The 16,670-nt window shown below is 49.3% G+C and overlaps 1 protein-coding gene across 1 annotated transcript in view; it reads left to right on the top strand.

Moving 5' to 3' along the window:
• The window catches only part of DOCK2 (dedicator of cytokinesis 2), a 400,926-nt gene that overhangs the window by 347,802 nt on the left and 36,454 nt on the right, over window positions 1-16,670 (top strand). The window contains exons 37-42 of the mRNA XM_081269393.1: window positions 2,492-2,582; window positions 3,392-3,511; window positions 6,897-6,986; window positions 8,493-8,597; window positions 11,463-11,604; window positions 16,141-16,222. Of these exons, the coding sequence (XP_081125519.1) occupies window positions 2,492-2,582; window positions 3,392-3,511; window positions 6,897-6,986; window positions 8,493-8,597; window positions 11,463-11,604; window positions 16,141-16,222 (630 nt within the window). The remainder of the gene's footprint in view (window positions 1-2,491; window positions 2,583-3,391; window positions 3,512-6,896; window positions 6,987-8,492; window positions 8,598-11,462; window positions 11,605-16,140; window positions 16,223-16,670) is intronic.

Genomic DNA, 16,670 nt, shown 5'->3' with positions numbered 1-16,670 from the left:
ACATCACAAACAGGGGATAGTCTGAAAACCTGTTCCATTTGGCAGGCATCGTATTTTAAAACAATTTTTAATTCGTTGCCAAATCTAGAGATTCTACATAAAAATCACAATTTCCTTCTTCTAAAAATCTCAGAGGGTTTGGCCACACTGGGGCCTCATCCCATCTGACAGCTCTCATGTGATGGGTGGTGATGACCCTTTTAGACATGGCAGGAGCCAGCCCCAGGGTCATGAGACTATCTCTCCCTGTGGTTCTATATCCCGCCTACCTCACTCAAGCATCTGGAGGTATTTGACCTGATATCCTAGTGAGCTCATTGAGATCCTCCCTTGGGTTCTGTAACAGAAGACCAAACCCTGGGATTCATTAAAAAACGGAGAGGGAGCCTTGGCCAATGCAGGAGTTGACCATAGCAGAAAACCTCTCCCTTGGGCCATGCCCCCATCCCAGTGTTAGATACAGCCTTCTAAGGGTCTAAGGGATCAATAATCAATAGAAAGAGATATAGCAAGATTAACCCATGTGTGCACACAGGTGTTTCCAAATTCCCAGCTCTATCTGGAGGTCACACACAGCTTCACCACAGAACATTATGGGGAGGAGTGTGGACAGACTGGAAATAGCTGGGCTGGAACCTACTTCTGCCTGTCTCTGGCTCTGGGTTGCTAACTAGGCTCAGACTTCTCGCCTGCACATCGTTGCTGGGATGGATGGATAGGCTACTGGTAATAATGTGCTTACTTGATGGTGGATCCTTCTGCCTGGGAGGTTGTCCCTCTTATGCCCTTCCCCTCCAGAGCCCAGCTCACCTAGCGGGCCAGAGCCCTCTCTAGAATCCCTTTCTCTCCGCTCCCCGCCCCAAATAAATATCACTCTCAGTCCATAGATCTCACCTTGGCAATATTTATCACAGCTGTATTTCTCAAGTATTCATTTGATAAATTGATTCACATCTAAATCTTTTAGGCTCTGAATCCCAAATGTAAGAACAGGGTCCATTTTTGCTACCTCTGATTTCAAATGACCTGGTATAGCCTGGGTGCTCAGTGCAGCTCTACTGGGTGAACAAGGGAATGAGCCACAGGGCCCTGGGTGGCCTGGTTCACTAGCTATCAAACAATTACGAGATGACTGTCTTCTCCTCCAGACCTTTGACTGTCCCTAACCAGAGGTCGGGCAGCTGACATTCAGCCCAGCAGCTACATTTTATGTGGCCAGAGACATTGAATGTCAGCAGCTCCTTGCTGAGGTCTGTGCAGAAAGCCTTTCTTCCACTAGGAACCTGGACCTCAGCACAGGGACCTGCACTGATGCAGATGCTGGAAGCCCATGTTCCCCTGAATGAGGTGGTGGCTCTGGGTGAAATCCCACCACAATGGCTGCAGCACCTCTCCTCCTGGAGGAAGAATCAAGCTTCTTTCCTTCACCCAATTACTAAAAGTTGGGTTTTAATAAATGTTCCTAATGTCATGCAAGTCACCAAAGCAGTGGTTCTTGGGCTCTGACTTCTGCTTCCAGCAGCGGCAGGTGGGAATGTTTTGTAGAAGAATGAGGTTCACAATGATAATAGATAGCAGCTGTCAGCACTCAGTGCCAGCTACAAGCTAATCACTTTCCATGCATACTTGCCTTTATTAGCAGCAATGCTAGCTGTCACTTATGGAGCCTTTTATGTGCTACTCATGATCTGCTTGGCCCTTTACATTGAACGGCTCTCTGGTGAGAGTTGCCATCTTGCAGGTGGGCAAACTGAGGCACAGAGAAGTTCATTGGCTGCCCATTGATGCCTGTTGTGGGTCAGTTATCTAAGAACTTACCAAACCTTCTTCCTTTGCTTCTGTCTCCAATACCCATCAATAAATTGCCATCCCAGGGTTCAGGACCTGGAATGTCACTTTGCAAAAGGACAGGACATAGGATTGAATGGTGGGTTCTCCCCATCGACAGCTCAGGGCCTCTGTGTTAATGTCCATTCTCCAGCCCCTGGCCTCCCTCCTTTTACACTTTTTTTTTATACTCAGAGAACAGAAGAGGGAGTAGGAGCTTTCCTTTCTAGTCGTTGGGGCCTGTTACCACCCCAGCAGGCCGACAGTGGTTGAGGGGAGGTGATGACCCACATTTCTGTTTGTCAGCCCAGGCCTTCTGACAAGTTCTCCCCACCCCTTCTCTCTCTCCTGCCTTTATTTCCCTGACTTGTCATATTGCATTGGCCGTATCTTTCAATATCAAGCTGAATGAATGCTGGCTGGGATGGTCCCCATTCTCCAGGCTGTGGCTTTATCATCTGGAAATGGGAGTCCCAGTGAAACCATCTTGTGGGCTTTTCATGAGGAATGAGTGATCCAAGGCATCTGGGCCTGGTGCCCAGCAAAAGCTAGCTGCTGTCATTATGAAGGCTCTCTTGTGACCTACAGATGTACACTCCTTCCTGTCCCTATCAACACCTCCTTCTCACTGCTCCTGGAATTTGGTGTATTTTTCCCCAAACAGGTACCTGTACAAACTCCGTGACCTTCACCTGGACTGTGACAATTACACAGAGGCTGCCTACACACTGCTCCTTCACACCTGGCTTCTCAAGGTGCTGTCCCTTTGGATGATGGGGGTCCAGGCTGGGAGCCACGTGGGGCCCTAACATGTTGAAGAGTTCAAAAAAAAAAAAAAAAAAAAAGGAAAAACAGCCAGATGCATTTTGTTTTGATCAGTGGTCCCAAAATATTGACCTGGCAAGATACTTTTCTGCCCTACTTCCCCTGATCACATAAGGTTTTAATGACCTTTACATTTAGCAAATATAACCCCCCAAGATATATTTTGCAGTGTTATATAGCATCCTGCTATCAGCCATAAACCATTAGTGTGCTTACTGAATCGCTTTCATTCTCTTGAAAATTTTGCAATAGCTGGATGAAGTCAGATGATCTTCATTGGCTTTGGAAGAGCTGGGATGGCACCTCATCAGGGTCTAGAGAGTCCCTGCAAGCTACATAGAGTGAGCCAATGGAGCAAATTAAGCACCACTCAGCAAAAATCAGGAAGTGCTTTACAAAGGGAAATGGCAGACCGGCATCTGCCGGACTGACCACTGAGACCCAGAGCCACAGGGAGCCGCACAGGGTCTGCAGGACCTCAGCTCTCTCCTCATCAGTATGTGTTCTGGGACATGGGTGCTAAAGAGAAACCTCCAAGCATCCTGGTACTCATGTCACAAAAGAGGGCAGCCTCCCCTGGGGGACCTTGAATTTTCAAAAGTGAGCTGGGTTTGGGAGAAGAGGAAAGAAGGAAAGAACACAGTGTGGGGAGGGTGTTTTCTGCCCTTCAATCCTGGGAAGACAACTGGCTGTGGCAGTCCCTTGGCCCTGGGTGACTCCCTGCGTTCTCTCTCCACAGTGGTCAGATGAGCAGTGTGCATCACAGGTCATGCAAACAGGCCAGCAGCATCCCCAGACCCACCGGCAGCTGAAGGAGACACTCTATGAGACCATCATAGGTTACTTTGACAAAGGAAAGGTAATCTGCTCCTGCCCCTCCCCTCTCTGTGGGGACCCTGGCCACTGGGAAGGACAGTTCTCTCCTAAACCCTACAACCTATCCATCCTCAGGAATGGATAGCTCTCCCTGCAAATCCTAAATCTGATCCCTTCTTTCCATCTTCTCTCCATCTCCACTTGAAACCTTCCCTTACAAGTATCAGCATCACTCTCTTGGCTACTATGATGGATCCTAAGCAAAGTCCCTGCCTCCCCTCCCACTCTGTGGATCATCCTCCACTCAGAAAACATGGCATGATCCTATCATGAGACAAGTATTGGATTGTGCCATTCGCCTGTCTCATTGGGGGAGATTCAGCGACTTCCCCATTCCACTTAGAATGCATCACTCAGTCCTTCCCATGATCCACAGGGCCTCTGTGAGCTGGGCCTTGGCTGCCTCCTCTCTGCCTCCCTCCTGGGAGCTCTCTTCTCACCTGCTCCATGCCAAGCTCCTTGGCCTCAGAGCCCTGGCACTGGCCCTTCCCAGCTAGGAGCATTTCTCCTCCCCCTTCCCACTGGAAGGCTGGCTCCTGCCACCACTCAGGGCTTTGCTTTGGGTGTGGCATCCTCAAAGGGGGTCTTCCCCGGCCACCTCCAAGCAGAGCAGCATTGCCCTGCCTTGGGTCACCGTTACTGCTTCTTCAAAGCACTCCCACCCTCGGACACCACCACATTTATTTTGTTTCTCTTGTTTATTGTCTGGCTCCCCAATTCAGAATGCCATGACAGAAGGACCCTGCCTTGTCCACTGATAAATTGCCAGTGGCAAGAACAGAACCTGACACACACAGGGACCAAGGACTTTATCCAGGGCAATTGAGTGGACTGAGTAGGTAGATAGCATGATGGCGCCAGTGTGGGTCTGCAGCCCGCAAAGATTCTTGGTTGGGTTTGGCCAGGAATTGGGCAAACCAGCTACTGCCCAGCTCCAGCTTCCAGTGGCTGGTTAGGCAGCAGTATCCCAGAGGCTCCCATCATCCCACAGGGGTTGTGGCCTAGCAGCTGAGCCCTCACCTCTGGAGCCAGACTCCAGGGTTTCATTCCTTGCTTCTCTACCCCCTACAGTTTTCTTGGCCTCTGCATGATTCCCGTTTTCCATCCATCATAGTAAAATACTAATAGGACCAATTCCCTGGTTGTAGGGTGGAAATGAGGTGACAAGATCCGCACAGAATGTCTAGCTTAGGAACTGTACATGGTGTATCTAGTACATTTCCATGATCATCATTGTTACCTGGCTCTGCCACTTCCTTTCCCAAGCCTCTCTCAAGCCTCCTGCTTACCCACAGCCCTGCCTCTCCTCTGGGCTGCAAGGTCTCCTCCGGTTCACCAGGACACCATTTAACACTTAATTTTGGTCTGTCCTGCTGCTGCAGTTCATTGCATCTGTCTTGGTCTGATCTCCCCACCGTCCTGGAAAGATAGAATGAGGTAATGTCTGCAGAAGGGCTTATAAATCCCCCAGCACTGGGCAGTTGAGAAGACCATCTCATAATTTACAATGCTAAGCCTCTTGAGGGCAGAGACTCTGCCATCCCTTGAACCTCCTGCCCCACTGAGTGTCAAAGTAAAGTTTCTGGTTTGTTTATTGGCTGGTTAAGTCAGCCAGGATGGGAAAGACCCAGAAGGACCTGTAGGGCTGTGTCCTCCTCAAGGCATTCAGTGCAGTCTGCCCTGTGCCGAGCATGCCAAGCTCACGGACGCATGCCAGCCATTATAATGTTTGCATGGTGCCCTTTGTGTTGTGCAAAATGGGGGAGAGGGCAAGGGAAGAGGTGGTGCCAAAGCATTTGGGAGCAGAGAGGAGGCAGCAGATGGAGACAGCTCAGCCTGAAGACCACTTCTGTGGATGCTTCTACAATGAAGCCTAAACTCCTTAGCACCCCATTCAGTTTTCTTTCTCCACACTTCCCGGGGAGACCCATTGCTATAGACACACACAATGGTTCTCCACTCCACATGTCCATCTTCCCATAACCTGACGGACTCCTGTACCCCCTCAAAATACAACCGTTACAATCACTGATGTTCCGTGAGGGTAGAGATTGCATCTTGTCCATCCTCACATCTGCTCCATGTCTGCGGATGCAATGCCCATGAACCACCCCCAGAACCCAGCAACAGCAGCTCAGTAGTGAATGTCTGAGGCTCAAAGAGATCAGTGACCATCAGAGGCCCCAGGGGACCTGGGAGGAAATCCAGGGATCTGACTTCCTGCCATCTCTCCTTCCATGGTCTCTTGGTGATCTTAACACATGAGGAGTTTCTTCTCCCCAACTGTATTAGGTGGGAAGTTGGTGAAGACCCGCACTTGAGCCAAACAGCCCTCGCTCAGTGAGGGACATTTCCCCAACCTTCTTATTCTGGGCAAAGCCTGTAGACTTGGTTCCTCCTGGCACTTTATGCATTTTATGGGGCTCACTAAGCTATCCGTGGTTTACAGCCGGGCTCCTCCATGCGGCCCTTGGTTTTATTGCATATGTGGTTGCAGAGAGAGCACTTCTGCTACAAAGCTCACACTGCGTTTTGGCAACGGCCCTCTCTCCTCCCCAGCCTCCTCCAGCATCTTCACTGAGAGGCATTTTCTATTTTAAACTGAATTGCAGCCCACCCTGCACTTCCCCCTGCCTGTCTGCAGAGGTTCAAGGCCTCCTTTAGTCTAAGATGGTGGGTACTCTTGGCTTCTCACCTAAAACAGAGCAGAGAAATTATTTTTGAAGATGGGGAAGATGTCCTACAATGTAATTTTAATCATTTTTTAATACTCTGAAATCACCTCTCCCTCTGCCTCTACCTGCTACTCACTCCCACCATGAAGCCAGACAGGGAAGACCCCAGGACTGGACATCAGGGCAACCAAGGTCTGGTCTAAACTCCATCTCCAGAAGCTCTCTGGCTCAGGTCACTTACTCCCTTCTCTTTGGAAGGTGGGGCCAACATACCCCTGCCCAGCCTGCACCCTGCTGGGGTATCACAGGAGGAGTGGAGTTGGAGTGAAAGCCCCAGGCTGGCATGCCGTCTCTGCTACTGGGCAGGCTCTTGACTGGGGCAGGCTCTTGCCTCCCTGAGCCTCCATTCTCACCTGGCCATGAGGGGCCTGTTAGTTCCTCTCAGGGTGGTTAGAAGAAGCAGAGAGCATGGGAAAAGTAATTAGCCTACTCCATTATTCATCAAGAAACTAGAATGAGAGGCCAGGGAAAGGTCATTCTTGCCAGAAAGCCCCCGGCTCCCTCCGCGAGGGGAGCAGGTCTGGGTGAGGCTACAGCTCAGTCTCAGGGACACAGCAGAGCTCAAGTCCCTCCCTCAGCCAAGGCTCCAGAAAGTTGGGGTCCCCATAACCTTGCTCCTGTGACCTTCCATAGATGTGGGAAGAGGCCATCAGTCTGTGCAAGGAGCTGGCTGAACAGTACGAGATGGAGATCTTCGACTACGAGCTGCTCAGCCAGAACCTGGTAAGGCGCCCTGGCCCTGGGGTAGGCTGACTGCCCTGGAGGCTGCTCACGACCTCCTCTCCCCACAGATGTTGCAGAGGAGGAGGCGGGAGGCCAGGCGGGTTAGGAAAACAGAAGAAGAATGGAGGTGGGGCCTGAGTGAGGCTGGGCCGAGTGTCTCTTCCCGTTGTTTCGATGGAGCGTTAAGTACCTGTGTAGCACTGGGGCAGCTGCTGCTGCTGCGAACATGTTCAACACTGCTACATTTGCAAAAAACTCCCACAAATCACTAAACCAATTAAATAAAAACACTTATTTGTGCTTTTTGATGAGCAGATAAATCACATTAAAATGCTCCCCAACTGGCTTTTCCCAGAAGCATGTCAAGGCCCAGGACTTGGTAGGGAGTAGAAAGTGGAGGAGCCAGACTGTCCTGCCTGTGCCGCAGAAGCCAAGACATGGCGGGGAGTTGGCCTCTGCAGGGAAAAGGCAGAGCACTCACCTGCTCCCTGTCCTGTCCACACCCCACAAATTTCCTGGATGCCCAAGTGCCAGGACTTCAGGGCCTCTTCCAGTCCACTGAGACAAGCCAGTCTAGGTGTTTCCAGAAAAGGATAAAACGAGAGTCTGAATGTCAAGAGGAGTGATAGCTTTCTTTGAGTGGAGGGTGCAGGTGTGAAGAGCTGGTTAAAAACAACTAAGCTGTTAGCTGCTCTAAGACACGTAAGCTATGTCGCAAGTACACACACAGGTGCTTGCACTGGGAGACCCTTAATACCTGCCCCATGGGCATATCTGCATAGGTGTTTGTGGACATGGAAGAATGCGTGCCTTCCAGACACTTGCCTTCATGCACAAACACACACACACACACACCTATGATACACATCCCTGCACAGAGCCCGGGTCACCCAGGCTCCTGACTAGATCCACACGTCAAGTTGAAATTACCACTGATTTTGAGGTGTGCACGTGTGTGCACGTGTGTGCACCTGTAGGCATGTAGACCGCATCAGGGTTTCTATAGGGCTAACAGCCATTGTAAGATGCCATGAAGTGTAGGGTAAGATGGTTTTGGAGATGTCAATATATAAGAAATGCACACCTCTTGGGATTGATGAAATATGTCAAGTGCGCATACACAGGAAGACCATCTGCATCCAGAGACACTCATCCATTTGTGTATCCTCACAAGCAAACACCAAGTGTGGGCGGAGTGTGAGCATGATCACCATGGTGGGTCCCCGGGAAGTAGCTGCCTGAACTTGGTTCTGTGCTTCCTGGAGGGAACCTGCAACCTGGAGGGACTTGTGGGATAGTGGTGAGGAGATGCAGGTAAATAAATGAGCGCAGGTGGAGCACAGGACCTGGCTTGCTCTGCACAGAGCTGTCCTATTAGATTACAGACACAGCCGAAGGTGCACCATTCTGTGCACGCGGCCTGTCGGTCTTGACTGTGGCCTCTTTGGGTGGAAGGTACCTTGGATGCGCAACTGTGTTGTCACAGCCTGTGTTTTCTTCTTCCAGATCCAGCAGGCAAAATTTTATGAGAACATCATGAAAATCCTCAGGCCCAAGCCAGACTACTTTGCCGTCGGCTACTACGGCCAGGGATTCCCCTCCTTTCTGCGGGTGAGTTTGCAGGAAGCTCTGGCTAGGGAAGCAGGATGATGGCATTTCAGGTGTCTCTTTGTCCTTTGAGGATCTGCTCCTGCTCAGATAGAAGCTCACAGCTCAGAAGCCAAGCTTTCCTCTGCCCCGAGTGCTGCCACCACCCCCAGGAGTCCTCAGCCACTCTTCCTGTCAGAGCCACCAGCATCAGTCACCTGCGGTGTGTCTCTACAGCAACAAGGGCTTCCTGGAGAGGTTGTGAGCGCCCTCTGTTATTGGAAAGAAGAATTCAAAGAGACTGGAGGATGAGAGCTGCCCAGGGGTCCATACACAACAGCTCTCAGGAGTTTTAGTCATAGGGTCTTGTTGCTCTTAAAAGTACTGAGGACTCCAAAGAACCTCTGTATTTTATGTACATGTACCATATGAAAACTAAGAAAAAGATTAAAATAATTAGTAATTTATTTTGAAATAACAATAATAAACCCACTACCTGTTAACATAAATTGTAAATTTTTAAAGGAAAAATAGCTGTATCTTCCAATTTTTAAAAAATAAGGGAAAAGAGCAAGATTGCTTTACAATTCTGCAAATCTCCTTGATGTCTGGCTTCGGGAAAGAGCTAGGTCCTCATCTGTTGTGGTCACACATCACAGAGCCTCTGAAGACCTCCGCCTTCTCCCGTGAGAGAGCAAGGGTGGGAAAGGCGAAGACAGCTTTTAAACTATCGTGAAACAGTTCTGATTTTGTGAGCCTCTGGAAAGGTCTTGGGGACCCTCAGGGTCCCTGGAGCATTGTTTCTGAATCACTGCATGAGAGGCCTATTTATCCACGATGTGGAGGGATGAGGTCACCTGTCAACTTCCTTCCAGTCCCTGAGTTTATGGTTCTATTCTGGGCACAGGGAGAGCCCAAGGAAAGAGCAGACCTGACCCCTGACCTCACTCGGCCTACAGCACGGTCAAGGAGCTAAGTCACCATGGTTACCAAGGGAGTATGGTTACCGTGGCGGAGCCACGGGAGTGATGTCATGAGCACTTGATGGCGTAGCCAGGGAGGCTCTCCTGGGTGGAGTGGAGGTGGCTTCCCAAACTGATGTCACCTCAGGGTCCCCTGGGCAACCTGTTCAGAACATGTGTTCCTGGGCCCAGGTCCGTAGGCTCCATCTCAGGGGACTGGGGTGAGGCCTGGGAATCTGGACTTTGTTTTACTTCCTCTCTCCCTGCCCTCCTTCCTCCCCAGGTCCCCTTCCTTTACTCTATTGCTCTTAAAAAATCTGTTTATTTTTTAATTGATACCTTATCATTATACATAAAATCAGAATGCACTCTAGTCCATGCACCCAGTATAATTTGGTCAACTTCATTCCCCAGTCCTTCCCCTTTCTCCCCTCCTCCCTCAATCTTGGTCCCCTGTTTCTATTCTACTGCTTTCCCTTCTGTTTTGGCAAGATCCCACCTTTTTAAAATTCCTTTTTTCCCCTCTATTTTCCACATAAAAGTGAAAACATTCGACCCTTGGCTTTCTGAGTCTGGCTTATTTCACTTAGCATCATGTTCTCCAGTTCCATCCATTTACCAGCAAATGGCACAATTTCATTCTTCTTTATGTCCGAGTAGAACTCCATTGTGTATATAGACCACATTTTCTTTATCCACTCTCTATTGACGGGCTCCTGGGCTGGTTCCTTAACCTAGCTACTGTGGATTGTGCTGCTGGCATGCGTGCGTCACTAGAGTATATTGATTTTAGTTCTTTTGGATAAATACCAAGAAGTGGGATAGCTGGGTCACATGGTGGTCCCATTCTTAGTCTTTTGAGGAATCTCCATACTGCTTTCCCAAGTGGTTGTGCTTATTTGCAATCCCATCAGCAATGGGCAAGTGGAACTCTTCCCACATCCTCGACAGCAATTATGGTTATTTGTAGGGAATCTGAACTTTTTAAAAAATATTTTTTAGATGTATGGACCTTTATTTTATTCATTTATTTATATGTAGTGCTGAGAATCGAACTCAGTGCCTCATACATGGTAGGCAAGCGCTCTACCACTGAGCCTCAGCCCCAGCCCCGGAATCTGAACTTTTAAAGGTTTCCTGGGCTCTTCTGATGGTGCCAGGGTTGGAGGTCTGGTGTACAGAGGCCAGAAAGACTTGGGCAGAAGGACTCAGGGACCATTAGAGGCAGCACACCTAACACAGATGCTTTCTAGAACAAGGCTTCTTGGCCTTGGCACTGTTGACATCTTGGGCCCATCCTGCTCAGTCGTGGGGACTGTCCTGTGTGTTGCAGGATGTTTAATGACATCTCTGGCCTCTGCCCCAGTTCTCAGTCACACTCCTCACCCTCAGCATGACAACCAACAAATGTTTCCAGACACTGCTAGTGTCCCTTGGGGACAGACACTTGTTGAGGACTGCTGGTCTAGAAGAGGCTGACGTGGCTAAGGAAGGGTAAAGAGAATGTTTTGGGGAGCTCATGGCCAAAGCCAGGAGAAGATGTCTTGAACATTTTGTCCCCCCAGGCCCAGCCCACGTCACATTAAAGGCCAGGAGGGAAACGTTGTGGCCACATAAACAGGACAGTGGGTATGATGGGGTGCAACATGAGGATAAAAGTATTCTGGAAGCTCCACGTAGGATGGTCTGCAGAAGATTCTCTGTGTGCACACTCTTCCCTTCCTGGAAGGAGCTCTTTAAAGAAGCGGCACACCCCGCTAGGTCAGGAGTTGAGCTCCTCCCTCCTCTGGTGGGAAACTGAGGGGACAGGGAGCCATCGAAGGCCCAACAGCCCCATGCTCATTTCATAAGCCTTCCAGCCAGGATTGGGCCACATCCTCCACATCAGGAGGCTCTGAGGTCTCTGATGGGTGTCACTTCCTTGCAGAACAAAGTGTTCATCTACAGAGGGAAGGAGTATGAGCGAAGAGAAGACTTCCAGCTGCAGCTGATGAGCCAGTTTCCCAACGCGGAGAAGATGAACACAACTTCTGCCCCCGGAGACGACGTGAAGAACGCCCCAGGCCAGTGTATCCTTGGATATTCCAGCCACGGTGCTGGGCATGAGCAGCACTGTGGTGCCCGTAGAGCTCAGAGCTGCTGCCCACCCTGGTTTGCCAGTTTTAGTGTCCAGCATGGGATCCAAAGAGCCCAACTCAGTACAGCCAGCCCTCCGTGTCCAAGGGTGCTACACCCCTGGATTCAGCCAATCACAGACCAAAACTATTTGGGGGGAAAAAACACAGTCTGTGCCAAATGTGAACCGACTTTTTTCTTGTCATTATTCCCTTATATAATAGCTCTTCACCTAAGATTTACAGTGTATTAGGTACTATAATGACTTAAAAGTATTAGAAGTCATTTAGTAAGGCCTTTAACATGTACAGGAGGATGTGAGACTACTAAGCCATTTTATGTAAGAGATTTGAACATCCTGGGATTTTAGTATCTGCTGGAACCAACCCTCCGGTGTACGGAGGATGACTGTGCACTCTGAATGCAGCACCCAATGACCCATGCAGTCTCTCCTCAACTGTTCGCTCTCATGAATACTCTGAAGTCCAGATTCTGCCAAGCATCAGACAACGCTAAACTTACTAAGGGGTCCTGTCTTCAGGGAGCTTAGAAAGTAGCAAGTAAAATAGACTCTGAACAACGAAATGCAGTATTAAATATTTATGACAATATGATCCTTGCAGGACACTGTGGGAAGGAGCACAGCTGGTTTCAAGGACTGAAAGGACCCCATATTGCTGTTACAATAAAACCAAACTCCTAAGCAGGGCTGCAAGGCTGTCCACTCTCTGACCACTGCTTTTCCCTCTGGCCATGCCAGCTCCTTTCTGCTCCTTAAACATGCCCAATTGTCCCCACCTCTAGGCCTTCTCTGGTCCCTTTGCATAAATTGCCCTTCCCCCATTCCTTAGGCAGCTGGCTCCTGCTCACCTGTCAGATCCAAACTTGGCTTCCCTTCTGGAAGAGGCTTTCCTTGGTCACCTTTTCTAAAGTGGCCTTATCAGGACTCCCCAGGACCATGTTTTCTCACACTGTGTTTGTTTCTCTGGAGAATCGACCTTGATCTGTGTTCCTCACGTGCTTCTTGAAGGCACATGAGATGAGGGTAGAAGTTGGCACCAAGAGAATGACGTTTGTTATGCCCTGTTCCTGCACTGTGGCCCTCGCCCACGAGCCCTGGCACCCAGCCCACTGACAGGAGAGGTTTGTTGATTAATAGAAAGAAAGAGAAAAATGAGAGAAAGCAGAAAGAGACGGAGAAGGAAGGAGGGAGCAGGGCAGAACCGCTGGCTGCCGGGCACAGAGCAGGGCAGAGGTGACAGTGCGTGAGCAGGATGCAGACCCGTGTTCCCAGGGCCAGGAGCCACACTGACTCCGGGCAGGAGGCAGGGTTCAGGGCTGGCTGCTGAGCCAGGAGCACCTTGACCCAGCCTGGCTCCCCTACATTGCGCCCTTTAGCACAGATTAAGTTACAGCCTTTAAAACGGATTGACAGGTTGCGTGGCTGGGCCCTTCAGTCTGCCAAACCTTAATCCAAATATTTTTCCCTGGGGTGATAAATATTCATCTGTGACCTTTTTATTATGCTTGTCTGCCCTTCATGACTGCTCTGCCATGGGCATTTGCAGGAAGAGATGCAACTGGTGGTGGCGCCCGCTGGTTGCAGGAGAGGGCATGGCTGCCGGCGAGACAGGGATTACACCGGGGCCTGCCAGGTGGACATGCTGGTGTGGAACTGCGCATGCTCGTTTAACTAGGGCAGGGGAGGGGCAGGTGTTCCTGGACCAGGTCATCATAGTTGGGACTCTGAGGCCTGAGTCAGTGCCAGGAGCCAGGTAGAAAGGCAAAGGGAGAGGGCTGACATTTGCTAACTGTCTTCTTGGTGAGACAGAATGCTTTATAACCATTATTTCTTTAAACCCCATAAAATGCTGTATGATGGGTGTTAATTTTCCCTGTTTCACAGAGAAGGAATATGTGAGGCAGAGAGAGAAAGTAATTTGCCCATGGTTATAAAGCTGGTTAGAGATGGAGTTGGCATTTGAATCCCGAGATCTATATGTCTCCAAAACCGTGTTCTGTCACACCATCAGTTTTCGAAAAGCTGATGAATAGAGTGTGCTGACCTCTACTGTGCCCCAGCCCCTTGATACGCCCGCCTTCACCTTTCCTCATGACCATCCTGTGAGTGGTCAGCAGTACTCTCTGCATTTCGTGACTAAGAAAGTCAGGGCTCCAGGATCTTTAGCAGCACAAGGTCACGGTGAGGAAGCAGCAGAGCTAGGATCTTGAACTCTTAGCTCTATTGCCCTCACTTATTAAAAAGTGGCCAAGCAATTTACGGGTCTCATAGTTGACTCATATTGACACCCAGCTGGCAGAAGATGTTTGAAAGCAAAGGTCTCTGTAGGTCTACGGTTGCCACAATTCCATGCATGGATCCCAAGTGGCAGGAATGACAGGCCAGCTCCACCCACATTCCTCTGGCACACCTAAGATGCTGATGTCAAAGGCTTCCTGAGGATGAGCCTGGATCCTCCTGTTGGATCAAGGCCAGTGGCCAAGTTCAGTAGACATGGCCTAGAACCTTCTCTAAAAGAGGGGTGGGCAAGCTTGCTGTAGAGGGCCACATGGGGCATGTTTTAGTCTTCGAGGGCCATGCCCTCTGTGTCATAAGCCCTGTACCCTGCTGCCTGGCTGGAGAGCAGCCACTGCTGACGCACAGGTAGCTGGGCGTGGCTGTGCTCCAATTACACCTTCTCTATGGGCACTGAAATTTTTCACTTGCTCTGCTTTTCACACTTTATTATCATGTCACGAAATACTCTTTTTCCATTAGTGATTTTAAAATAAAAAATCCATGCTTAGCTTGTGGACCATATAGAAATAGGAGATAAGCTGAATCTGAATCACAAATAGTTGGCTAGTTTCTGTCCTAGGCTGATCCAGAGTGACTCCCTCCCAGGGTAGGCTGGTGGCCACAGGGCTTAAGAAAAAAAAATGGTTTTCCTGAGAAATGCTTCCATCGAGAGTGATCCATTTAGGTTCAACATTGCCCTCTTTCCTTCAATGTGAAAATACTCTCTAGAGGTAAAAACTAGTAAATCCCCAATAAAGTAGCCTAGAGTAAATTTATCAATGAGAGGCAATTGAATTGAACTTGGAATTTGGTTTTAGCCATTTATTGTGTGTCAAAAAGTTAGAGCCTCTTCCATCAGAAAGCTTTCCCTCTCCAGGAGATGGGGTGGCAGGAGAGGGAGGAAGATGGTAGCTGAGAACTGATCCTACAGAAAGTACTGACCAGTGCCTGGACACCCAAGGAAGGAAAACAGCTTCCAACTAGGGTGAAGTTAGTCTTCGTGGACTCTGGCATTTGACATCTCCCTGAAGGGTTCACAGGGGAAGCACAGTAGTAGAGCAAAATATTCCAAGCACAGGGAATAGTAGATTCTGTTGAATATACAGAGATAATGGTGGAAACCTGGGTTATACCCACACCGATGTAACTCTGAGAGCTAGCAAGAGTATCAGACCCGGGGATACATTTAAAGTTATGGTTCTCTTTGGGTATAAAAGAAGGAGGAAAGCACTTGAATATCTAAAAGAAGAGATGAATAAAGAAAAAAATGGAAAGTAAGGAAAGAGAACAGTGGTTGGGATCGGACCAGTGAACCATTGATTTTGTTCATTTCATTTGCCGTATTCCCAGCTTCAAATGAATGAAGACAGGTCCAGAATAGCCATGACCATGACCTGGCCCACAGAGTGCCTCTCCAGATCTGTGCCCATGGCAGGCATCACTAATCGAGCTTGGAACTCATTCCCACTAAGGCTGAACAAGACTCTTTACAATCCTGGCGCAGGATGTTGGAGTGCATGTTTGCATGTTCTAATGCAATACTTCTCAGCTTTATGGTGCACATGAATCACCCAAGGATCGTTTAAATCAGATTCTGACTCAATGTCTGAGATATGCTCTTTCTAACAACTCTGATGATGCTGTGGGGCTAGCTGGAGGGCCACCGTTGAGTGACAAGTCTAAAGAATTCTGAGCATAGGGTTAAAAGACCCAAGTGCAAACCCACACTCTGTTCTTACAAGTTGTGTGACCTTCAACAAGTTGCCAGACTTCTGTGACCTCAACAGGGATGATTTAGGTTAAATGCCATCCAGTGGAATTGGAGATTAAATAAGACCATGAGGAGAGGTACTCTGCAATTGATGGAAAGCTATAAATCCATTAGATGGTGTTATTGTTAATGATAATATAACAATAATAATTATGATTACCCACCACTAACCAACTCTGTTATCAGGAGCAGAGCCCTGAGATAGGGTTACCAGGTGATTGGCAGCCCTGCTAAGGACCATGGCGACTGCTAACTGGTCACCAGCACCTTGTTAGAGGCTAGCAACATGCAGTTGATCCTTGAAAAGTGAGGGCTCCCAGAAGGAATGGCCTGTAAGCTCTCAGCTGGAACTGGTGAATTTGGGACTGTCCCTGTGGTCAGCAGACCTGTGTTTCAAGTCCTTAACTTCAGGGACTCCAGATATCCAGTGTTTCACTGTTCAGCCTGTCCTAGATGAGCACCCACGGTTCAAGAACAAGCCAGTGCCTGACCAGATCATAAAGTAAGACCCAGAGCCCACTGGGAAGAGGAACAGGGGCGGGAACTCAAAAAGGGTATCCTGCTTAGGTTGTAGCAAGGCAGCCCCAGAGCCCTTCTCCACCTTGGCCAATCTGTTCCCCCCTTTTCCTCTTGGGAGAAGCCCAATTAACAGGACTCTGTCCCCAACCAGGCTGAGACTGGAGGTGGATGGGAGGGCCAGGTTGTGGCTAACTCTGCAGCATAGCAAATCCTCAGTGGCATTGTTGAAATCACTGAATTGGACATAGAAAGCTGTTAGGCTGATCCCTGAGTGGCCCCAAGGAAACTGCAGCCAGAATGTGGGCTATGCAGGTGACAGGAGGGTTGGGGATTGGGAGACATGGTCAGGCAGCTTGGACATGCTGAGCACATTCTCCCAAAGGGACCTCTTTTAGCATTGGGTGAGTTTGGCCGTTGACAGTGGGCGTGCT

The sequence above is a fragment of the Spermophilus citellus genome, assembly GCF_964194105.1.
Source record: "Spermophilus citellus genome assembly, chromosome: 1".
In the NCBI taxonomy this organism is placed as follows: Eukaryota; Metazoa; Chordata; class Mammalia; order Rodentia; family Sciuridae; genus Spermophilus; species Spermophilus citellus.
This window is presented reverse-complemented; position numbering and strand designations above follow the sequence as displayed.